The following is a 26,411-nucleotide window of genomic DNA, read 5'->3' as shown; positions in this document are numbered from 1 at the left end:
TAAAAACATTTCGCTTTTCAGATGTTAATGCAAGAATCGTCAATGCAGGATCCAAATTGCCAAGTCCGGCCGACGGGCCTTAACTTTCACCCCGTCTCTCTCCGCAGCGGTTCCCCTGAGGAACCGTCTTGTGACCGATTGCATGGGCTTAAATGGAAGTCCTGAGAGAGTTCCATTTTTAGGCTTATAAATAAACCTGGAATCGCATGCATTCGAATAGTATTCTACATTTAAATCCCCAAATTAAAAGGAGACATATAAACCTGTCAGTGTGAGGGATGGGAGGAGGGGAAGCAGGAAGCACGTATAGGCCAACACCACCCATCGAAACCTCGCTTCCGTCTCGCGGCTTACGTTACAGGACACTTGCCTGGTTGGCATGCGAGATTCATGGGCGGCCTGCTTTTTAACCCTTAGCGGCCTCTCTGCGGAACAGTGCCCTGCAGCTGTCCGTGTGCTGACTCCCACTCACAAGAGGCCAGCACCCACGTCTGTGGGAGAGTCTGGGGGGATCGGCAATGCCGCATTTCAAGCGTTAGATGAAAAGTATTAGTATGCCAAACAGGCCTTGGGCCCCCACTGGGGAGAGGCACAGTAGATTTCATGAGGATGAAACACCTGTGTTGACACTTCAGGGTACAACAGCAGAAATAACTGAGGAAAGTAAATAGTTCTGTGCCTAATTATTTCCATTCACTGTGACACATCTCCAGCACCTGGCTGAACAGGCAAATAGGTGGTCTAGTGCAGGAAAGACATAAAAGTGAAAATAAAAATAAAATTCCAAGCATGAAACAGGCCCCAGTTTGTTCAGGCAGACTCACTACATCGAGTGAAAAGAATGGGACCAAGCGATGAGTTTGGTGAGAGCACCGTATCAGATGAGTAGCCTTGTTTAGATCTGTTTCACACAAGTTTAACTCACACCACAGCCAGTTATCCCAGAATATTAACCTACCAGAATTCTTCAGGCTGTGGAAGGTTGCAATGGTTTGGAAGGCCAGCAAGGTGAACAGTTCTATATATGACCTTACTAAACTCATCAATGTTAAACCACATGAAAAACATAAATACAATTGTGGTTTCATGTTAGTGTTAATATTTAAAGAAAGCAAAAAAAAAAAAGGATATTTCTCTAAATTTTGGGACATTCTCTTACCCACTTTTTCCAGCCCTTTGGTGTAATAAGTTTCTGTGTGGGGATTCAATAGAAAGCTGCCTGATACGATGTTCTTTAAATTGCATTTCTAATTACCAAGCTGGAAATGCTCCACCAGACACTGAAACCTTAAACCTTGACTTGCACTTTCTAAAAGTAGCCAGCTGTAGGTTTCACTGTGCCTGCAGTTTGTCACTGATGGCACTGCCGTGCTGCCGTGTGCACAGTGATATTGTTGGCGTTTTTCATCATGCCTTAAGTTTCTCAAAGCAGGGCTTCCCAGCTCTGGTCCTGGTGTCCACAGTTCAGCAGGTTTGCAGTGTCTCCACAGGGTATGAATAGTTCTTCACCTGGGAGAAATGCTAAATTGATCAAGTTCAAGTTTCAGCTACTCCAGTTTATTTAATCTCCTCAGCCTTAAACTGTTCACAGTCTAAAGACACATTAACATTTTCGGGATTCTGAAGTCTAGAGATGGGAACCCCTATTTTAAAGGGGAAACTATTTGATATTTAATAGATAATGGGCATATCTGTCTCGTGAAGTACACCTTTTGGCCATCATTTACACCAGGATATGGTGAAAATTCAATATTTTATTGTCTCAATATTTTGTACCATATTGACTTATATTTGCAAGAATGTTTAGTTTTATGAAGTCTTTACAATTATCTATATTTGCCTATTAATGGTTAGTTCTACTGTAAAACAATCAATTGGCTAACATTATACTTCTGCATTGCAAATACTACCAATGATATACAATTATATTTTGACAAAATAGGACTGGAATGTTTTTAAAAATTGTAACACACTCACAGAAGATATTTCTATATCATAAAATTTATTGTCATTAGTTTTTTAAACAAAAAATATAATAATATTTATATAAGAATTTTAAGTAATTAATGATTACTATAAAATATACACATACAAATATCCAGATACCTGCCATATAGGCAAGTTAGACAAATGATAAGCCTGCCTATATTTTTCATGAGGTTACCTTCACTTAATTACCTTCACTTCACAAATTAAAATTATACATCATTTTTTGGATTACAGGCTATGTTCATGCATACGATCACAGCATTAATTTAAGTAAAACATTTTGATTTTTAAATTATCACATACAGAAAAAAAATGATTGTGCTACCACTGGCACAGATAAACAAACCTAATGACATAATACTCTTTCGTCACTGTGACATTACTAATATACCTTCAACAGCAGCTGGGGCAAAATCAAGACTCAGTTTCAATTCATTCTTTAGCAAAATCTGTTTTCTTTCATTTCTTGAAACAATATTGTCTGTTTTCTTTTACACATAAAGCATATTCACTGCATCATTATTTTGAAGATTATACCTTTCAAATCTTGTTAGGACAAATATATTCAGATACAGAAGAGCTCTGTAAAAACAAAACATTCTTAAAACACAGAAGCTTTTAATGGGAAACATTTAATTTATATATTCAAAAGAATTGTGCTTAAAAATGGAGCTATGCGCTCTCAAAATGGCATTCCTTACAAAAGGTTTCTAGTGCTTTACATTCAGTATGCACATTTGTACCATGGGGTATGAACACACTATGGGATGGTTTTATGCCTTTTAGTTTGTTTTAGCCTAAAAACTATTTATAAGAAAGTTTGATTTCAAGCCACATACATTCAAGTCCCATCAGCTTGTTAACTCATGATTTCTCATTGGATGAACAGGGTACTCTTTAATACCACATGAAGTAGTCTTGTTAAACTGGTAGGGCAGAGTGAGAGCATTGCCCATATGAACTTCTTCACATGTCTACCACAACTGCTATAAATAACTTTTAATGGGTTTAACTGGAATTAGTGATGGTCTTACTCACCAGCACTGTAACCGATACACATTGACAGGCCTAAATGGACAGGTGGAGGATGAGCGTGGGTGTACATTGTATACCTTTTAACTCTCCGTGGCACAAAGCATGCTTATCAATACAGATGAGGATTTCTCTTATGAAGGGTGGACAATATGAATAATAGAAGTATTTAATCTTGAACATTCCCATACATAAACTGCAATTTGATCTTCTGTCATACTTTTTCAGAAGCCACTTCAGACACTCATATTAAGCATTATGAAGAAGTAAAAAAAAAAAGAAGCAATGTTTATCACATAATTTTAATAAGTATAAATTCATGGCACATAGAAATGTAATCTTTCATATTAATAATATCCTTTTTCATAGCACTTCAAATGAATAATTTCAGTAAACATGACCTGATGTTGACTTAGGTCCTATCAGCGGTTAAAAAAAAAAGAAAAAAAATCTGTTCGTAATTTGTTGGTATTTAGTGGCTAAAACACATTTTGAATTGAAACTGTATCTTGTAAAAAGAGCTTTAAGACATTACAGTATACACAACATTATATTGTACTAAGACATAAGTAGACCTGAGTTTTCCTTCAAAGAAATGCAAAATAAAGATTAAGAAATGCGTGTTGAGGTCCCAGATAGCAAACGATGAGTTGCATTTATCTAACTTTATACAAAAACACATGCTGCCTTGCTTTTGTTAAAAAAAAGTTTTCTTAGTTTTCTGCATGCTTACTACTCCTATTAGAAAACAACTAAGAAAAGTGTTTTATTTTTTTAACATAAGGCAGCAGAAAAAAATATTTGATCATAATGCTTGCTTACCAGGAAACACAATCAGTTGTTTTACAATATTCTGTTAACATCTGGAAGGCTTATTTAAACTGTTGTTTATTTATATGAATAATGAAACAGGATGTTAGGTGTTTTATGGTGAATACCTTCACTTAAAAAATATTGAGTCAGTGTAATCATCGTTGTGAAAAAAGAGGCTGATAAATCAGGCTTTAATGACTATAATCTTTTCGGCATTGTACAATTTCATGTTTAAAACTAAATGTGATAACCTGGTATGACCCGTTGTAACTACATTTACTGCTGCAGTCAGAGACACATGTTGGGATTTCATTAATTTCTCAGCCTGTCATTACCAAAACATATCCAGTTCATGCCAAAAAAAATATTATACAACAGTACAACATAAAAAACACAATCAATTATTATGCTGTAAGGTAGTTTAACGCTTCTGGCATTTTAATAGCACATTTTCATGGGTTGAATGTGATTTCATGGCATTCCCTCTAATTACACAGTTTTCTTCCTTAATAGTTTTTAGGAAGAAAAATCCCCAAAGGCACATCACAGGATCAACTTAATCTCTTTCCTCCTGATACACAACTGTACACAAATGAACTCATCTGAAGCTCAGAGTACAATGGTGTGGTCAGAGTGGAGACTGCTGGCCACTTTCATCTGGCTCAGTCTTTCCTCTTCCCTGAGAAGGAGCTGTCTGGTGTTTTCATGTTCATCAGAACATTATCAGCCACTAAGGGCATGTTGTCCACTGATAAATTGACCAGGCAAAGGTGAAAAAGCTTTTTTGAATGGATGAATTATCTTATCATCTCAGTAGTATTGTTATAGATATATACACAGTATATTACTGAATATACTGTTTATCATACAAAAACTCAATTTTGAAATGCAGAAAAGCTCTTACTAATTTTACCTCTTCAACAACAATTTTTCAAAGGTGAATTTAAAGTTTAAATTGTAAAATAGAAGCCAAGGGGAATTGCATGGATTCAACCAATATTACAAGTTTCCAATGTCACCCTAAATCATCCATTTCTGGGTTCACAACCACATTCAATGAAAAAGGATCCATCTGTGGTCTATGAGTGCAAGAGGCTGTTAAAATTACTTTCCAAATGATCTACAGAAGTCCCGACTGAACACATCTGTCAGGTCCTGCTTAACCTGCAGGATGAAACTGCTCAAGGATTCATGATGCTACTGATTTAAGCAAGACCAGTGTAGAGTGCACATGCTTAGTTTTTTGCTACAGCACTGGTGTTCAGAGGCCACAGATGTTTAAGGTGAAATTCACATAATAATAGCTGCCCCTCCCACCCCCACCAATCTCCACACTCTACAATCTACAATTGTGGCCACGTTTTAGAATCCCCTAACAATATAAAAGTTATGATGGGATACATGTTAGACATTTCCCCCAGATCAAGCCCTTCTTCTGCCACAAACCCACTTTATTGGCCTCATCACTCTGCTCTCCTCCCCACTGATAGCTGATGTGTGGGAAGCAAACTGTGTGCACTATAGCTGCCGTCGCATCATCAAAGTGGGTGCTGCACATTGGTGTTGGAAGTGGGATTCCCCATTACCAGTAAAGCCCTTTGAGTGGAGTGTCCAGAAAAGCGCTATATACTGTAAGTGTAAGGAATTATATCACCAAGAGCAATTTATTTACCCTGTTTGTATTCCTCCTTCAGCTGGGACATAAAAACATACTGTAGATCGGATTGCCAATGATATTGCAGTGGCAGCTGTTGGTGTACTTTTGAGTTTGTAATTAGCTTTAAGTAAAATCCTTTGTTAAATAACTATTTAACATTTATTTTTATGAGGGTGATATTAAACGTTTGGCCATGACTGTAGAAGATTACAATATTACATACTGATAGTCACACTTTTGAAGACTCTTGCAAAGTTTTGTTTTGGATATGGACACCACAGAGAAAGAAAGAGTCTCATGTTTCCAAAGCAGTTACGTTTTACCTCCCTAAGTGCACTTCTGAGAGTATTCAGTGAGCCATGAAGAAAGATTCACGACCTCTTTGAAGACGGTGCTCATTGTGAACTGGGAAGCCGCATCATACACAGTATGCATCGACCAACGGAAAGTCTCCTGTTTCTCAGGCAAACACAGAGGACTGGCCACTTGACATCCCAGTGTCGAAAGAGTAAAACATGTTATACATTTCCATAGGGACAATGAATCCAAGCTGTTGATTTTGTAGCTTTTTCAATGTCCAGTTTCACAGCAATATGCCCAAAGTTCAACAGGTTCATTCCTCTCTGAAGGATGGCGTTCTTTGTGAAAAACAGGCATATTCCAGGCCACCTGTAGAGTGAAGCAACTAGAAGAGGAGTTGAGCCATCAGCCTGGAGAGCTTTGAGTCTGGATGAAGGCTTCCATAGCACACTTGTAAATATCTTGGATTTGAACAGCCTGGCTCAAAACCCATGCAAGTCTTTTGCAACACATTGTACCCAATTCGAACAGTTTAAATTCCCTATTTTTTAAGATAAATGCTTACAATGCTTATTAGGTATGCTCATGTAGTATTAAGTATTCATTAAAAGAGACGTCTGTGTAAGGTATAAAGTATGGAATACCTACACTGAGGTACATTAAAAATGTGGGCACAGTAACTGCACTGGAGTCAGTTTAATTCAAGTAAAATCCTTACCTTTAATGCACCTGACTTAAAACGCTGTTCAAGCTTAACCATCTTACACAACTGCATTCACAGGGGTCTTCCTGACTGCGATGACTGAAGATCTTTACCGTTGCTCTCATTTGGTCTTCTTTATTATTTATTGACTTCTTTTTCAGGAAGGGTTAACTTGTGTTGCCGTCAGGGGGGGGAAGGCAGTTACAGTAGATGTTAAGGACTGTAGAAGTATGATCAATGTAAATGCACAGCTTGCTCGGAGGACAAAAAAACCCAAGAAGAACTAACCAATAAAAATCCCCAAAATGTACTGTCATGATATGAATCAAAGGATATAAAAAACATGAATTTGAGTATAGAAATCACGTCATTGTAAAGTGCAAATACATATCTATACAGCTATATAAAAAGGCTGTGACTTGTCTCACGATTGTCTGATGACACTGTGTCAATGGTCTCTGAAACAAGTGCAAATCTGAATAGCCTGAGTGGGGAAAAAAACTTAACAGGTTTTTAAGAAATTCTTCGTAAGAAAACAGCCACTTCTTCTAGATTGACAGGGTAACTTTTTAACAGCGTCCCGCCATCAAACACTTGGGCGTTGCTCATATCCTGCCATTGGAAATCACTGCCAGGCAGGTAAATGTCTCTGTGAACAGCGCCTCTCTCTGTCACAGGTGCGACAAGGACCTGAAAACACCCCAGAGTAAACAACATTAAAATCAAAACCACATCAGCAGTGATTTATCAGGTACGTTTTCACAGTATGAAGAGCACTCCACTAACAGAATCTGACTTGGACTGAAAGAAGAAACTTACATTTAAATCTTGAGTCCTTAGTTCCTTTCTCAGAGAAATTGGAGAACTTTTGTTTTTGCTATAGAAGAGCATTTTAGGCTTTTTGGTCATATCACATGTTCACAAGATTAGTTGAGGCAGAATTTAAAAACTCTTTTTATGTGGGTTTTTTTTCCCCTGGAAAAAAGCTGCAGTGGCAGCCAGTGGGGGATGACTGTGCTGGATCTTAGATGGACAGATCTTGTAGAAAACACAGCTGGTCAGTCTAGAAATAGTGTTAGTGATTCATGTCAAAATTAATGGTGGAAAAATCTGTAGCTTACATTGCACAAGTTAGAGAAAAGCAAAGGCTAATTGAAGCATTCAGCACAGGGTAATGTTGGGATGACACCCATTAGATAATACTTAGAAGGCATCAGATTTCATTGCTACAGCATGATGGTCTCAAAGGTTTATCACACACAAGCATGCTGAAGTAACAATATCTCTTTAGTCTTGAACAACACGGACTGTTACAGGATCAGGAAGATGTTTCAAGAATTCAAAATCCCAAAAGAGTTACATATAGTCATCATAGGCAACTACTTCAAGCTCAACAAATAAATTAAGAAGTGGAGAGAAAATACGAGGCACCTATTTAAATAGAAAGTTGGGCATATTTGCTCAACTGCTGCCCAGCTGTGATTTTAATGTTCATTATGTTGCTGGTTGAGGTACTGATATTAATTAGCCATTAGCAACCAATATAAGCAAAATGTCCTGAATGGCTTGTCCTGTATAGATTTAACTATTGAAATAAATTATTTTTTTCTACTTAGAATTACCAATTAGTATGATCTTTTTCAAAAAACCCACTTGGAATTGAGAAGTAGATATCACTTCATACTGACCCAGAAGAACCAGTGTCCTCTGAAATACACTCTCAAGTTTGCCTTTTTGCACACTGGGATTCTGGAACAGAAATGGTGCAACTCAGGTTTCACTTGGAGCCTCTTGCAGCTAGCTATACACTCTCCACACTATGAGAGGGGTCATGTGAAACACCCAGATGTCCTCTGGTCAGCCCGCCCTCATCTCAACCAGTTCCAGGCAACACTCAGCCAGCTGAAACTCGGTTTGGTGTGTTTAACAGCACATACTGTAGCCACATAAGACGCTAAAGAAAACACAAGCAGTTTTCCATTTTGATTTAGAAGCTCCAAGTTAAAATATTTCACTTCTCACTCTCTCACTCTTGCACCACTTGCTTTTGATTAGCAAAATGTCAGCCACCTTACTGATATATGTAGCTGTAATCCACACCTCTTTCTACACACTTTTAGTTTAAATACTGTATGCAGCAGCTTTCCCATTTAGAAAAAAGCTATCCAAGTCCCTCTGTGTAACTACAACAGGAAGCAAGCATACATGGCACCAGAGTTCAAATTTAGACAGAAATGGAGAAGGATGGGCATAGTAGAGCAGAACAGAATAGGTGGGAATTCATGCACTTGCTGTGACAATGTGTGAAAACAAAATTACACATGACTCAGCAGTGGCTATGGGCCTCCTTAAAAGCTGACTGTGTTTATTTCTGCATCTCTCCTTTAACTGGCGTAGTAAATAAGGGGTTTGAAAAGCATGCCAAGAGGGAAGCGTCGTTAAATTGTGCACTGGCATGCTTTGTCGGCCTTTGAGAAATCTTGCAGTACACTCAAAGCATGTATCTCTTTTATTGGTGTTTTAACTACACTGCAGTTATGAAAAAAAGTTAAAATCTTAATGTGACCAGCTCGGGGCACACTGGTGTACCAATCATCCCAACCTTGAAACTGAAGCAGCTAAAGAGTTTGTGATTCATTCTATTCATTCTGAACTTTGTTCCTTAAAAAGCTCATCATCTAAATACCAGTTACAGCTGAGACCTAGAAATAAGAGCTCTCTGCTAGCTTTGGGGTTTACAAGCTTTTCCAAAACTGGGATCAAAATGGTGTTTGGGTTTCTCAGACAGCTCTCCAGCCATGATCTTATTTTCCAAAAGCCCACTGAAGTTATTGTTATGTCTGTGCACTGCATTTTATAAAACAACCTTTCATATGTCATTTTTTCTTTATTAAAAAACCCATGCTGGAGCGTTTTGTTTCATTGAACTTTGGGAGCTGGCCTGTGGATGACCTGGAGTTTAGTACAGATGATCAGCAGACGATGAGCTGGGACTTGTTAATTGATGGCCAGCACTCATAACTGGAAGGTTTTAGGTTCAAATCTCAGATGAGACCCTGCAGACGAGCCCTTCAGAGGTCACCTGAACTGTTCCAGTAAATGACCCTGCTGTATGAGTGGAGGCACAGGTAAATCACTCTGGATAACAGCGTGAGCCAAATAAATCAGCTAGTTATAACCTTTGCCATGGCTGGATTTTCTACACACGCCTAAGAATGAATATACATGATGCAGATCTAATTTAAACATTGGAAAAGAGAATCTCACAATTGTTGAATGTGAAGCATCAAAGGAGTGTCTTACCTCATCACCTATTAGGAACTCGTTGTCGATGGTGAAGGTGAGAAGGTCATCGGGACTGATCCACCAGAGGGGTCGGAATATAGGAGTCCCTTCAGCCAGCCACTCCTCTGCGTACTTAATTACGAGAGGGATGACGAACTCCTGGTGTCTGGATATATACGATCGGGTGAGATTGAGGACCTGTAATCCAAGAAAAAATGGATGTATTTAAAAACTGATACCAAATCTTAGATTGCTCCAGGAGACATGGAAAGCAGAATGATTTACCTCAGGAAACAGGATCCTGGTGGAATTTCTGGGATCTCAGTGGCTTATTTTGGACGTGTGAAAGTGCAGGGAGTAAATTTTGGGGGATGGAATTAGAACAAGAAAAAAAAATCGAAGTTGGATTTACTTAATCTGCTAGTCATTTTCAATATCCGCTACAAAATGCACACTAACCCCAGACCACACCTCCAACTTGTAATAAGTTATTTAAAACAAAAATGCTAAGGGAAGATTAAGACACTGTACATTCCTCTGAAAGAAGTGGGTTTGGGATTTCATTTGAAGTGCATTTTCAGGCTGAGAAGGAGAAGAAGATATTCTGTTCAGTTTGGCAGAGAAGCAGTTCCAGTGAAGACAAAGACCAAACAGTGTCAGAGACGACTTGGCTGCAAAGGCACAGATCTGTGAACGTGAATGGCCCACCGTCGTCTGACACTGCCACCTGCCTAGCCTGCCCCTTAGCATAGAGCAGTCTGCCTCCAACTGAAAACTTCCACATTAAGTGATCTGTAGGTAACAGAAATATTTCATTGTTCACTTCATTTCCAAAAGTCTGGTGCTTAACCAAAAGTTAAACAAGCAGAGACTACTGACACTCATTTTTAAGGTCTAACATGAGCACCTAGAACAAAATTTAAATGACAAAGTCATTTTGTTATTACCTAATAACCTACTGTACAAATGTAGAATATTTATTTTCTGCAGTATGGCTACCTTTATTTTAATGTGCATCAGAAAGTAGAATATAATTGATGAAACACTGTATAAAAATACAGGGCCCCGGGCGAGTGAACTACAGGCAGCTCCTGTTCACAGACATAATGACCTCAGAAAGTGCATTAAATAAAATGCCCTCAAAGTGAATTTCAGATTTGAAACTTCAATGCTTTCTCATCTTGAAATAAAAAAACAAAAACATCGGGGATCTGTTAAAACTGTTGAGGGGGAGAGGGGGCAGGCCACTAAGCCGAGGTCTCCGTCTTAAGTTATCTTTGTTTGTGTGCATCTGTCCAAACCTGCTGACTCCCAGCAAATGTGTGGGATTTGTGTGCCTCACACCAGGAAGTCCTGGCGACAGGACTGGTCTGCAACCAACACATGCTTTGTTTATGTGGCCCTTAAACAGGTTGGAAAACAGAGCCGGGAGGGTAAGACACCTCCAACACATGATCCGCGGCTTATATTTAGCAGCTCTGTGGGCATGTCAGTTCCAGGCATACCTGAGGTAGCCCTGACCCTGGAAATAGAAACAGGAGCCCAGCAGCCTGGGTAAGCCCTGTACTCGTGTAATCCCGTTGAAAAGAGGTTCACTGCACTGCTACCACAAGGAAAACAGTGTCTATCATTTGTAATAGACCTAATTTGTGTGTTTGCTGATGTAAAACAGGCATACCTTTCCACTGTGTTTGTGTTGACGCATGCCAACCACCTTTTACAATTGTGAATATTGAGTCTTTTGTATTTATTGTGCCACTTTTTACTTCAAATATATACTGTTGATTTTCACCTAAAAATATAAAATAAGGATTTTTTTAATTGTACAAAAAAAACTAACTGTCAAATTACATTTGATTTAAACACTATTGGGATTTTCATACATACGGTGTTCTCTGAAGTATTAGAACAGCAAAATCCAAACTTAATTTTGCCTTACAGTCAAGCAAATTTGTATTTATGATAATGAGATTAATACAAATGATAAGTAAAATATAATAAGTTTTATATTTAGGTAATTTCATGCATATGTTTGATCGTATTTTAACAAAAACATACTTTGTGATTTCAGGTGACCGTAAGTGTTGGCACACAATCACTGCATGAAACAGAGACCCATTGAGCTAACTAAACTCTTTATATAATCATCTTAAATAATGGTTTACCAAGCTATTGCCAATACCATAGTTCTTACCTATTGTTGAAGTGCTTCTCAATTGAATTCTAAGGATTAATATGGCCAGTCTAAGATTTGTTATTTTTTTTCCTGATGAATTCATTTTTTTTGCATTGGTCATGTTTTGGATCATGTCTTATTATGTATGAAGTGCCACCCAATAAGTCTGGAGGCGTTTTCATGTATATAAGCAGACAAAATGTTTCTGTACACTTCAGAATTAATACTACTGATGTCATCATTAATTATATCATGAATAATGGTAAGGGAACCAGTTCAGAGGTGGCCACGCATGGCCAGACCAAAACATTATCTCCGCCAGGCTTTACAGATGAGGTGGTGTTTATTGGTAGATCTGCAGTTCCTCTGTTTCTTCCAACTTTAACATTTCTATCACTTTGGTAAAGGGTTATCTTGGACTGTGAAGCTTATCAAATATCTGTCCATTCTATTTGTATCACCAATTTCTGTGCCATGGTTCTGATTTTGATTTCCTTTTGTTTAAGCTCAAAATAGTCTACTCTTACAGAAAGTATTTGGGTTTTCATTTTGACTTTCAACTACTCCAAAACCTGAAGTCAACATTCTCAAGTGTTCCCAGCTTTATGAATGTCTAATTAACTCAACAACAGAATTTGGACAAATAACCACTAGATGACAAAGTGAATATAAACAGATACTGTCCTTAATATTTTAGAGTTTGGCGTTAGCATGCCTGGCTGAGCAAATGACGGACCCGGCCATAGGTCAGATCTACTGAAACAACCAAAGAGGATTTAAGGAACACCTACCCACCAATGCAGAATCCTGCTATGACAGAGATATTGGTGCAGGAGCTTTGTGTGCTTGAGTCTGATAGCGTGATTGAGTTGGAGGAACACAGATGTGCGTTGTCTCTTGTACTGAATGAGAACGGCATATAATCCAGACACTGGAACGCTTTTCAGCGCGCAGGTGGCGGCAGCGCCACCAGCTGGTGGAGATGGGAATCCTGTGGTGGGCAGAGGAAGGCACTGTGACCCGGTAAAAGTAGCCTGACGTCACCTGCACTGGTGTGGAAGCTCAACAGGACCCGACAGCGAGTTGCACCACAGCTAAGAGAATGAGGACGGATACCGCGTGGAACTCCCCGAAAGAAACAGAAATATCACCTAAAACGATGGTCCTGGGGACAAAGAGGGGTGTGACACGCTTTAGAGGCCACGGGTGGAGGCGTGTCGGGGGAGGATAAAATCCAGAGCCGGCACCGCACCAGCTGGACACTGCAGCTGGACACCAGCTGGACACTTCCAATTGAAAAACGTCTTCGGGAAGAAACTCAAAATAAGATTCTTGATATTTAATTTCCATATGGCTCACCTTATAAGAACCAGTTCATGCTTGCATTTATTTTATAATTCAGCCAAGTTAAAACGTTAATCCATGCTAGTTCAACCCTTAGGACTCTTGACAGCCCCAAGTTATGACTACTGATAAGAGCTCTGAAACATAACAATAGCACCAAAGTCTCTCGGAACAAAAGAACAATATTTCATAGTGCTAACATACACAGCACATCATCTATTTATTTTGCTTGTAGCAAAAATCTGGGTCAGAAGGCCAGGGCTTACAATCTGAACTGGAAAAAGGTTAGTCTTTTCACCCTGCCACTCTTCTGTCAGTTTAAAAATGGAAACCTTAATTGTCATAATAAAGTCTTTTTCCAAGCCTATCCTCAAATTCATTATCATTCCTGCTAGAGTGCCTCTCATTATTCCTGCGATTGACGATCATAAATTTAAAACAAAACCTAATGCAAAACAGATGGTAGCTTAACCACAGGTGATGTTGGGTGAAGGCCAAGCAATTACTTGAGAACGGGCTGGAAAAAGTGCACCCCCAGAAGATCCTTTACTCAGAAACCTGAGCTGTCTTCCATGAATTTAAACATATCAATATCTTAAAATAGATATATATTTTTCTAACTCTGGCTCCTGAGCATTTTTTTTTCATTTTGCACTTATAATTCTTTCCAGTACAAACAAAGATCATATTCCAGTTACACAAGCAAGCAAAAAGGGAGACAGTTTTGTTACAACTCACAAGACCATCTTTAACCTTGATGTAAAAACAACTTACTATCGTAACCCACACAGACAAAACATTAGTTGTTCCAAAGAGAAAACTAATTGTTTCAAAAGAGAAAATACACAACAAACACCAGTCACCATATCAAGAAGGAATGAGACCTGCAGGTAAATGTAAACTTGCAAGTTTAACTTTAAATGTCAATGTAGGGCTCAGTGTTTTTAAGCATTCATTCCTTCCAATGACACAAACTGTGCTGAACTTACTGTTTTTTTCCAGGTCTCTGTTTGTATTACAATTACTGTATGTGGAGAACAAAATATCTTAACTTTTTGTATATCTTCACTCAATGTGTATGTATATAAAAAGCCAGAAAAGGTAGAATCTTAAAAGTATAGTTATGGCCTTGTGTGTGACACTGCTATTCTGAATGTTCACTCTATTAGTGGGCATCAGGTGCACTCTTCCACAAACAATAGCCACATGAGATATTCATTTCAGTAAAACAGTGTGGTTAACATACAGCTTAGTGGAATTGTCTAACAGCTGATAAGACTAAAGGGTAGACTAAACGCGGTAGATCACTGCTTATAAAAACATATAAAGGATTTCTCCCACAAAAAAAAGTATCAAGAAGAGAGAAATGCATTCAATGCAGTAAAAAGAGATTTGAATCCAAATAAATTTCAAATGTGAAAATTCAGCTCAGGAAAATCATTGGTAAAAGAAACAGAATCTTATTGTTGTGGGGCATATGGTTGTTACTATGGCTACCAATCTAATACCGTTACTGTTGGTATGAAATTCATCTTTTCCATTATCCACATGGTTATACGGTTTAGATGGGGAAATGCTGGCATGCTTTTATCACTCTGGAGCTCACATCTATTACTGCTATCAATACTAGCATGGTGTGGAAATACAGTTTTTGTATTGTATTTTGTAATACAAAAAATGTACACTAACTGCTAAATAGCTGTGAATGCTAATGCTAATTCACGGAAATGTATCCTAAATCACCTCCTTCATTTCTGAACAAAGGAACAAAGTGAGAACAAAGTGAAGGAGAAAAGGACTGTATCTACTGTATCTGTATCTACTGGCAGTGGATGACTTCCACTGCTATCCATTTTCTAACCACTTCACTGAATTCAGGGCCATGGCAGCGCTAAAGCCTACCCCAGCGAGCAATGGGCGCAGGGCGGGGTACAATCTGGATGGGACGCCAGCCCACCTCAGGCCACAACAACACTTTCACATGCTGGGGAATGATCAAAAACAGAGCTGCAACATCTAATGTGTTTTTTTTATAGATCCAGGGAAGATGAACTCATACAAAAAAACGTAGAGGTCAGTGGATACTCTTTTTATAATAAGAGGAGGTAGTGAGGAGGATAGTGATATGTGAGGCACATACCCTGTCTTCTCCGCAGACCCAGGGTGGGGTGTGAAAGGAGATAACAGGAAGGAAGGCGGCTATCTCCAACCAGCGGATATAGAGTTCTTCGTCTGTTACAAACTCGTTGGACAGAGATCCTCCTGGAACAGAGAGAACACGTAGAGATGGACTACAGGTCTGGGCTTCTGTGATATTATGTTGTTTTTTTTTTTCTCTCTCTGACAGAATGTGTCCAAAAACCTTAAAATGTTATCCTAAGAGCAACAGTTTATTCAAACAGGAAAAGGGAGGTAACGTCAGTTTGAAATTACACGAACAATATTCATGGAGAAATTGAATTATTACCATAGATTCTGTAGACCTGGCACATGACTTTTGAGCACCTGCGTCCAATTGTGTTTTAATGTTGAGAGGCTCTGTGTTCTGTTTGGGAGGGCATGATACTTACTGGGTTTCGGAAAATTAATACAGGTTTTGACCAGCAGGGACATATCTCGTTGCCTGAACTTTCTTTTCACAACATTTTTTCATGAAACATTTTAATTAAACAAACATAAATGGTTTAGAAATAGAATATTGAATACGTTTTGGAATGGTAAGTGTTTGGAAGAGTTATCGTCTCTGGTGTTCTTTGATTTCTGACAGCCTAGTCGAAGAATCCAGCCAAATTCCCCTTCCTCTAAGTACAGACACTGAAACAGCCACCTTGGGCAGAACTCCCGCCATACAACATCTGAGTCAGGGACCAGCAGGATACTGCAGAGTGGTCACTTGATTATTCCTTATCTTTCTTATACTGTATTATGTTAACATTTATTTTACCTTCAACATGAGCCCCTTCAAACGTCTCACATACTTTCTGTTCCTTAAAAGTTCATATACTACTTTTTGCGTTTTGAAAATTAAATAAAGAAAAATAAATGTAACGTAAAGCAAGGAGAAAAATTTATATCGGGAAAGAAATAGGAATGGGAAAATTTCTATTTTTGTAAAGTTTTCTGAGTGCACTTTACCTTAATTATACATTAAAACAAAATAATCAACTCCTAAAACTGTGCCAACGCAGACAAATAAAATGCATCTGAAATGTCAAAATATCAAAAACTGTATGTTACTACAGGTGCAAAGCTCATAATGTGTTTAAAAACTAAAGATCAAGAGATTTTATCTAATTAATGATTGAATATCAAAATACACTGTGAGCTTATACAAAAGATAATGGCAAAAATATGTATTCGTTTTTATATAAATATATACATATTCATGAGTATTTTCCAAAAATACTAATAGAAAAAGCCTCTTCTGTGCCTGTTAGCTTAATAATTATTTTCCTCATCTGGGGATCTGTACTCCCCTTGAAAATTTAATCTATTCTGCAACAAGTTTTGCTCTAAATTCTCACCTTCTTCAGCAAACTGCTAAATCCCCAAATCAGGTGAAATTTTAATAATTATCACTTTGTACAAAATACTTTTAGAGCATTATTGTGGCTTCACTGTGAAATTATTGTGGCTTCACTGTGTTTAAAAAAAGACAAGGTTTTAATTCATCTGTTACAATATGTATTATACTGCAGGTGGGCTTGTGGGAGGGGCTTGACTATCTCCTGAGATGGAGACGTGGACAGCTAGTCTAGTCCAAATTGGGTGCTTTTTATAATAAAAAAAAATTCTTGTTGATTCCAGATTTAAGGTAAAAAGTAAAGCAAATTGAAGTAGGTCGTACTTAGATAATAAGCTAATTATCGTAATAAAATTTAGCATGCACACTGCCTCACTCTTCATACCTGACCGTGCAAAATTCAGGATTTAAAATCTCCCAAATCTACACAGAGCAATGACTGTGAAAGGAGCAGATCTGGTCTGCTTTGCTTAGATAGCAGCAGAGTTGGGTTGTGAATATGCAAGGAATGGCTGGAAAAGAGTCAGTAAAGAAAACTGAATCAAGACCTTTTTTTGCCAGGCTGCTTAAGATGATGTGACTGTTTCATGTTATGGATATCCTCAAGATTTATTTTCCTACTAAAGTCTCAGAGGACAAGGGATGTGAGCTAGAGTATTACCTACTGCATCAGGAATGAAGAAGTTGTATCCCAGAAGACTGTAGTGCAGAATGGAAGGAATAATCCCCTTTATACCCGAGTAGCTCCAGTCGGCCTGCAGTGGTGTCATCTGGACAAATAGAGGCAAGTGGCTTGATCTGTTAAGACAGGAAAAGAAAGTACTTTTGTCATTTATTTGAACGATTCCCTCATCTTTATTTACACTCCAGCCCCACAGGGGAAGAAATACAGAAGCAATTATGGAACAAGTGTTACTGAGGGGTGTCTTTTAAAGGCTGTGCGTTGTTTTATAGCTATTTCCTTCCTGCCCAGACCTTACAAAAGTCAGCAGCTGGAAATATCAAATCAGTGTAAAAACCCAGGTCACTGTGAAGTTAAATGAAGGAACGTTTCCAGATGGTAAACGGGTGAAGTCCATACCTGTGTCAGAATGACCATTGAGCCACAGTTCATCCTGGTTTCTATGACTTTAAGTGGACAAGAGAGCATGTGACACCCCCCCCGTGGATGGAATGCCAGTCCAATGCAGGGAAAAACTGTGTTAATTAATAATGTGTATTAATAGTTATTTCATTTTATAGTTTTATAACAAAGTTTTGGTCAGAAGGGTAGAGTCTAATCCCTACTATCTATCGTCTACTTCTACTCTCCTGTGTATATATACATCTCAATTTCTGGACTTCACTTCGTGCATTTCTTTCACAACCCTCTCACCACCCCATCTATACCCTTTTAGCTGCTCCCTGGCTCATTCCTAACGAAACTGAGGGTGGGATTGGTCAACATTATCCTCACAGTCAGGCTCTCCACTGAGCAACGTACACCAAATAACTTCTAATATATTAGTCACTCTGTTACATTCATCAGGGATCTAACTGAACTACTGAATAAGTTGTAGGGAAGAGAGGCTCATAGAAAAGTAATGAGGTGGGGAGCCCAGCAATGTTCCTCACAGAGACAAACCCTGCGGGGACAATTTAGAGTTACCAGACCTGAATTGCATATCCTTCAGACATGGAATTACTGCTAAAGTTACCCCATTAATCTGAGTTTTCAAAGATTATTGCTTCTGATTTAGTGAAAGGAAATAAAGATAAATGGTACCAACAACAGAGCCAAGGAAAATAAAAATATGTTTTTCACATAAGAAGGATTTTAAACAGGTTTTTAACCAGGGAGACAAACTGTGAAACATATTTTGCAAAGGGCAACTTTATACGAGTAGATTCTGGATAAACATGATTTACAATGTTAATTCCAAATTCAGGAGATTGAACTGTCCTGTAAACTGTATTTGAATGTTAGAGGAAGGATTCTATTTCTCTTATTTAGTTTACGGTAATCTTAAAGGATATGTCATATGGTGAAAGTATCTTTGGCTGTTTCCCATTAGATACTAGTATACATAAAAAGATACAGGATTTTAAATAGGTTTTATCCAGGGAGATAACTGCGAAGGCAAATTCTGCTGTCTGGAAACTGCAGCAATATCAAATTTAATATCTTGCTAAATTTGCTGCACCATCCTCAAATATCGCAGAACCATTTTTTAAACTCTTCAGTATTTTATGACTTGAATATGGAATGCATAGCAAATGTAAGATTATCAATTAACAAGACAAACAAAGGAAAGAAAAACATAAAAAATTTAGCAAGACATACAGTACTAACCACTTTTCTAGATACACATTTGGAGCAAAAAAAAATCCTTTTTACACCCTCATCAATACTAGCAGATATGCTAGTTTGGGGGTAAATTAAGAATTTTGATGAAATAAAGACTTGTCTAATGTCTTTAGACATTTTGTGACCACGGGCCAAATGTTAATACCCCTCACAAGAATCTCCTGCAGACTTTGGAAAATGCCGCTCTCTACACGCACCTTGTACCTGCTGTGACGATTGAAGAGTCTCCTATCCGGGCCCCAACAGCAGCAAACAGGCCGATGTATTCATCACCCGCCAGGGTTTTTGGAGGGGCTATTGCCTGTTCTGCAAAGGGGTTCCCCTCCCCTCCCTCCAAAGTGATGTACTCCACCCCCAGCTTAGACTGCAGGCTGCTCACCCGGTCCACGAACCAGCTGACCGCAGCATGGTTTGTGATGTTCAGCTTCACAGAAAACTTGCCCTTCCATTTTGTTAAGAGGGGAGCCTGAGAAGGGAAGCCGAGGAAGAAAGTCAGCGCAGAGTCAAAATCGTTTTAAGTTTCCAAGACTACAGCGAATGACACTGTTTTACAGAAAACATGATAAATGAGTTATCACACAATATATTGCCTAGGACAGAGTACCTCAGGCTCTTCTGCTGGTGGTTGCAGGTATATGTCCATTTTTAAAACTGATTAAGACAGGCTCTACCCTTATAATATTGCAGTGGGAACCATTACAAAGTTCCAGACGGCATGAGTGTTTGGATTTCAGCACTAAATCAACAGTTTTAGGTCCACCTGGGTTCTATAACCCACAAGACCAAAAGAACACCTTGTTAGACACTCTGTCATGGGAGAACCTAGGCCAGAGGCCAGGGTAGTCTTCTTGGCATCCGGGAAGAGATAACCAGGAAGTTAAAAAGAGAACGGTAACAATAAGAAACTTTACCTGATAGGAGTGTGACTTAGAGGGAAGACTGAGCCAGAAGCTCTCAGTGCCATCCTGTAAAGACACCTGGAATGGGCGAGTGTCCACACCCATGTACGGAGAAAGAGTAATGGAAATGTTCAGAAGTTTGACAAGAGAGAGATCCTTCGTCTCTTGTGAAGACATTTCTTTCCTGCCGTAGAGAGATTCGTGGTCCTGCTATGAAACAAGACAAAGAAATGGAGAGACAGGATGCATCAATGAGGAATAACATGAACAACTGATGTGCTTCACAAATGATTAGGTACCTGTTTATACAGGATAATATGTATGCAGCCGTTAACAGGGTTACATAAGGGTTAGGTTCTTCAAGTTTTTACAAAACCCAAACCCTATGTAAGTCAGGAGCGACCCTTTCTTTGCCATTGTGTGAATACATATAGAAAATTAACAGTAGTGAGCACTGCTACCTCACAGCACTGGGGTCCTAGTTTCAATCCCCGAGCTGGGATTCGATCCGTGTAGGGTTTGAATATTCTCCCAGTGTTTGCATAGAACATGGTGCTGTGCTTTCCTCCTACAGTCCGAAGATTTCTGTGAGATTTAGCCCTAGAATGAACGCGTGCATGTCTGTGTGTGCCCTGTGATGGACAGGTGTCTTGTCCAGAGTGAATCCTGCCTTGCTTACTGGGATAGGCTCCAGCTCCCCCATGAGCCTGAACTGGTTAGAAAATCAATATGTGGACGGATACTGTAGTGATCTGTGTCTGGAAGTGAGGAAGGATGAACAGGAGAGCAGTACTGCAGGCCCACCAGCGCTTTTATTTCCTTAAATTGTTTTAACAGGTGTGAGCTGATCACAGAGAGAAAGAAAGGAAACTAACAATCACAAAGAAAGGAAAATAACAATCACTCACACCTGAAGAAGGCTCCACGGCCGAAACGTTGTGTTCTCTTTCTTCTTTTTTTCAGCATGGAATAAACCTATTACTTGTTCCTTAACAATCACTTTGGTGCTTCTCTGACATGGCTGCAATGTGGGTTACTCAATTTTTTTTCCCAATAGTACTATAAGCTGGATGTACTGTTTAGTTATAGATTTACTACATAGAGACTTTGCCACGTGCAGTAGTTTCACTTGAACCCCACAGCTCCTGACCTCAAGTGGCCATGTTGGCTCTACACTGGAAGTCAACTTGAGTATTAAAGAGTTTTTCTATTGGTCTTGGTCAAGGTATCAGCTTCGACAACATGGCTGGGTAGCCTGTTCTAGACTTCCACAACTCTGGTATACTTTTTTTGTTTTTGTTTTTTTGCCCTCCTCCCACACTTCTGTTAAATAACATTTTCTGGAGCTACAATAAAACATTGCCATTTATCCTCCCCAAAACAACTCCCTTTTTTAAAAAGAGTTTGGAAATTAATATAATTTAATGATTTACTAGCCTGACATTTTTCCCAATACAAATTTATATGAATTAACAATCTGAGATTTTGTAAATCAAAAATATGCATTCACTTACTCAAATTCACCATTCAAATATTGTAATGCCACTAGGGGGTGTATAGTCGATAGGTGGTATTTTCCTGTGCACATCATGGATTTTGTTATGCTTTTGACTGCACCAATATGGCAGTGAAAAGAGACCAGCATACAAAATGGCGGCGTGACGTAATATCTGGAACTTGGCACAGGTGCGCACCCTGTTGCAGACAGTTCAACTGCTTAACCCTTACAAAAAGATCCTTTCCCGAATTTGAAACACTGAGAACTGAAGTGGAAACTGCCAAATTGTGATCACTGCACCATGTCGTATGTAACAACGTTTGTTTAAATGCTCGATGTAGATTCTCAAAACACCAGTAAATATTGAAGTACTATAAGGGGCAAGGTCAATGAGCTGCTAGGAAGATGTCTGGTGGAATAAACTTGTTAAATCCTAGAGAAATGAAAAATGAAAAGCAAAGTCACATGGATTTTAAAAACATAGTGCACCATGAACTAGGGTGAGGAAAACAAAGCAACACACTACGAAGAAGTGTGGACTCTGAACAGAAGGTGAATTGAATACGCTAAAGGCCAGCAGAAAACAAGACCACGAATTGTACAATTTTTGGAGCTGGGTGAAAATTATATTTTTGTATTTTAATAGACAGCAAATATATTTTTTGTTGTGTTAATGAGCTGTCATGATCATCAACTACAGCCACCCCTGATAGTTAGAAAACAAGAGTGAGATAGACACGTTAGACAAGCTAGGAATTATTTTAGCTTATTTTCTTTATAAAATTAAGTTATGCCATTTAAATATGTTTTTGGGGTGTTTTGTATCGAAACCTGCCTTTAACACGACCTGTTTGATGACCATACCCCCAGCGGCATCACAATATACAAGTATATGATCACTGCATATGATGTGTTTTATGTCCTTTCTTCCATTAAAATCTAGAATTACTGTATATAAAGCAAAGTACCTTCTTTCAGACATCCATGTATAATTTCATTTGAACTGAATAATTTCATTTAGTTAAGCTTTAGACAAATAATCCAGTTAAAAAGACTAAAATTAAGATTGTATAAATAGTATCAATTTCACTTAAAATCCCAAAGTAAACTAGTGTTTATTCTAAATTGGTAACTTCATCTTTCTGCCATTTTTGTATGTTTTGGGACATGTTATGTTTGACATATGGTCAGCATTATTCAGAAAATTGATAAAATAAAAACAGCGAAACAATCCATTAGCCCAGTTGTACTTTAACCATAATCAATTCAGTGTCTAAAACAAACTTCTGGTTTCTTACTAAGCATGATGATGCCAAGCAGTTCATCCAACTCATGATACTGGATTGTCAAATAATAAAAAAAAGAAAACATAGCATTAGCCATAATTTATACATCTGTAAATGTTTGGGATGAAAGTAAATGCCATGGCATAAAATATAAAGAGGAGTTTATATTGATAAGATTTATTTATTTAAAATGTTTCCTGTTTCTCTATTATGAGGTGTGCTTTTTCTGTAGTTTGACAAAGACCACAAAGCATACTTTCAAAACAGCAGAGCCAAGTTCCTCTTTGTCCTCTCTGTCTAAATGTATAAGTAATCTAGGCTGAGGAATGCAAATGGATGGAAAAGAAACTAATCTCCCATGATATAACAGACAACCCATTTGGAATATTATCCAGCAAGACTAACTCCTTTAGCTGGCTCATTGGCAGATTTGTACATTACCATGTATCAGGTTTACCTGAAAAGAGTTAGTTTTGGCAGGTTTCCTCTAAATCTCTATTCCAGCCAGTATAATTGTGTTTTCTGGTGTAATGTTTTATGGGCAACTGATTCTTATGTCTTCTTTTCTGATAACATTAAAAGGTAGAGCTCTGTCGATCACATTGCTAATGAGAGTATTAAGTGGACCTGTTACTTAATATGGTGTTTGAATCTCTGTAGTATTTCACATGCAAGTGAAAAACACGAACGCTTTCATTTGATACTTGTTTTGTGTAGAACCTATGATGTATTTTCTAGAACATAAATCATGCTTTCTCTCCCAATATTTTCATTTTAAACTTGGCATTCAATTTTACCAAAAACACAAAACAGTTTTATACTATTAGGAGTTGCTCAAGCCTCAAACCATTCCAGACTACCTGGATAAATGTAGCAGCCAATTACTACCTTGGCAGGCAGGATTCTGCCATTTGGCAACATGTTAACAACACTGCCTTCAGTGCCAATGACCCTATTCAGTCTACAGGTCAAACATCCCCTACAGTGTAAAGTAGAAATTCCACATCTATTCAACTGCCATGGGTTGATTTGCAGAAATGTTAAAATGGCAAATGGGCAACCAGTGAGTTTTCATACATAGGATGGCCAAGATTAAAATCGAACTTTGGTTAAAACTACACCATTTGGTAATCTCCCAAAGCTTCAAAATTCAATTCCTAGAACTTTTTAGTCAAACTATGCTTCAGCAGCTTATCTGATCTTCCCTAACTCGCTGTCTCTTCAAGAATTGATTATAAAATACTTTTGCTTACTATAAAAGCATTGCATAGTCTTGATCCTCTGTATCTTTTCAAACACAAACTGTGCTGAATCCCAAACTGAGCATTATGCTGAGAAGACCCTGCCATTCTTTGTCATTACAGCACACAGTGATTTTGGGATGCCTACTCTTTTACTGGTTTGACCACATAGCTCTGGACCACGACAGGAACAACGCACAACCTTCTTGGATTTTAATAAACAGCTCAACCCAATTTTTGTTTAATCATCCATCTTATCGTTTTCTAAGCACTTTATCCAATACGGGGACATGGGAGAGCCGGAACCTGTCCCAGCAACCAACAGGAGCAAAGCAGGTAACTCTCTGGATGGAATGCCAGTCCATCACAGGGCAGACAGACACAGACACACTCGCTCTCACACCAGGGCTTATTTCCCCAGACGCCTCTTCACCTACCAGTATGTTTTTGGACTGTGGGAGGAAACCCACACAACACACAATATGAGAGCAAACAAACATAATACAGACCGCACCCTGGCTTCGAAATTGAACCCAAGGATGAAGTGCTGCATGGCAATGATACTAATCATTGGACCACATGCCACCCTTTTTGTTCAATCACTCTTTTAATATTTCAGTCATTTAATTACTCTATTGCCCAGTGCCTTGAGACATGTTTTTGCACGTGAGGCACTTTATTAATGTATGATATCCAGAATGCTACAAAAAATTTAAAACACTTACTGTGCACATATATATGGAAATCCAGTCTGCTTATTTCTCCCTAGTAGTTAAGACAGCTATTTGACTCTAGAGCTCAGTAGCCACTTGGAGGTTATGCTCTGCTCTCACCAATTGCCTTTATGCACTTACGAAACCTTTCAAGCCGAAAACCCCTGACCACTGCAAGCTCTTTTGTCTGTCAAACCCAACTTAACAACACAGCTGGTGTCTTTTAATATGTAATATTTATGCCCTGACACACAGCAGTTTCAAAGCTCTTAGGTCACCCCTTATGGTCCACTCTCAAGCATCAAAGCAACATCAGTTTTCCCGAACTTTAAGACTGTGGCATTGATTAAGACAGGTTTTAAAAGAGGCAACTTGGAATGCGCAAGCTAGAAATCAGACAAGCAATGTGAAGCAACAAAAAGTCATGCCGGCCCTCCAGGTAGATAATGGATACAATGATAAGAGAGACTGCTGCCACTGTTAGCATAAGCAGAGCCTGTACAAGTTTTTAATGGTGGTGGTGGTGGTGGGGGGGTAATTTGTGGTTTGAATGTTTTGATGAATTATATTGTCTATATGATAGGTAGCTTTTTGACCAATGCCAGAACATTTTATTTTAACTGCTTAAAAAAGAATGTTAAAAACATTCTTGAAAAATCATCCATCTAAATAGAACCATTACTCAGGTCTGGCTAAACTAAACTAAATCAGATGTTTTTTTTTTAATGTAGTTCTGTGAATTACTTATATAAAACCATGAAACGTATGTTGCAACAACGAGATTAAAGCAAATACAGTATTACTAGTAGCAGTAGTTTTTAAAAGGGTTTTGAAAGAAATTATGACAAAGGTGCAGCAAAACATTAAAATAAAAACTATGTACAAAAAACCTTTTTAGTGAAACAGCACACATCTTCTCTTTTGCTGTGTGTGACACAATTATATTTTGAATTTACACTACATAGCTGTAGGGTACAGTATTACCTGGAATTTAATTTTCTGTGATAATTGTACTTGTACATTGCTTCATTGTTTTGCACTGCAACTAAGTTATCCTACTTCCAAGTTCTTCGAGTTCACCAATACAATCCATATGACTGTCATCTATGCTCGCTCAGAGTTGAGTGCTCTGCCGGTATAAATCATTCAGCCCCAACCTTTCACACTACAGTTGACGGTCCTGAGGCCCACACAACAGGTGCTCCCCTTGGCCTGGCGACGGCTGTAAGACTAATCCACACAGTGTGAAACAACTTGAGGCTGAGACTGAAGGTCAGCAACACAAGCAGTTGGGGTTCTTGAAGAAACACACCACCAAAGGTCACTGCCCTGTGGGCCACTTGACACGGTTTTACTGTTTTTTTTTCCTTTTTAAAAAAAAGGTTAGCAATAAATACAGTACAACTTGCAATTTGATGACGGATGCAGTCTCTGTGCCAATGTAGATCTTTCGCATGACAAATCCTGGCCTGTTAAAGGGGAACTGCAATGCTATTTTTACATTTGGGGTTATAATGAATCAGCAATGATGAGTGCATTTCAAACCACAATGATACTACCAAGTACATAGTAATGTTTACAACCTCCAATTTCCATCACAAAAGA

At 38.5% G+C, this 26,411-nt stretch overlaps 1 protein-coding gene across 3 annotated transcripts in view; it reads right to left on the bottom strand.

Annotated features, from left to right (window-relative positions):
- Positions 1–2,011: 2,011 nt before the first annotated feature.
- Positions 2,012–26,411, bottom strand: part of LOC102688627 (SITS-binding protein) — a 42,316-nt gene continuing 17,916 nt past the window's right edge. For 2 of the 3 annotated variants that reach the window (XM_015338047.2, XM_015338048.2), the window contains 6 exons: positions 20,081–20,278; positions 19,367–19,635; positions 17,484–17,620; positions 15,440–15,561; positions 9,798–9,977; positions 2,012–7,184 (listed from right to left, as the gene is read on the bottom strand). In XM_015338047.2, coding sequence (XP_015193533.1) covers positions 7,008–7,184; positions 9,798–9,977; positions 15,440–15,561; positions 17,484–17,620; positions 19,367–19,635; positions 20,081–20,278 — 1,083 coding nt within the window. In that variant the 3' untranslated portion in view covers positions 2,012–7,007. The remainder of the gene's footprint in view (positions 7,185–9,797; positions 9,978–15,439; positions 15,562–17,483; positions 17,621–19,366; positions 19,636–20,080; positions 20,279–26,411) is intronic. The other variant, XM_006642566.3, reaches the window with a different exon arrangement.

The sequence above is a fragment of the Lepisosteus oculatus genome, chromosome 21 (assembly GCF_040954835.1).
Source record: "Lepisosteus oculatus isolate fLepOcu1 chromosome 21, fLepOcu1.hap2, whole genome shotgun sequence".
Taxonomy (NCBI): Eukaryota; Metazoa; Chordata; class Actinopteri; order Semionotiformes; family Lepisosteidae; genus Lepisosteus; species Lepisosteus oculatus.
This window is presented reverse-complemented; position numbering and strand designations above follow the sequence as displayed.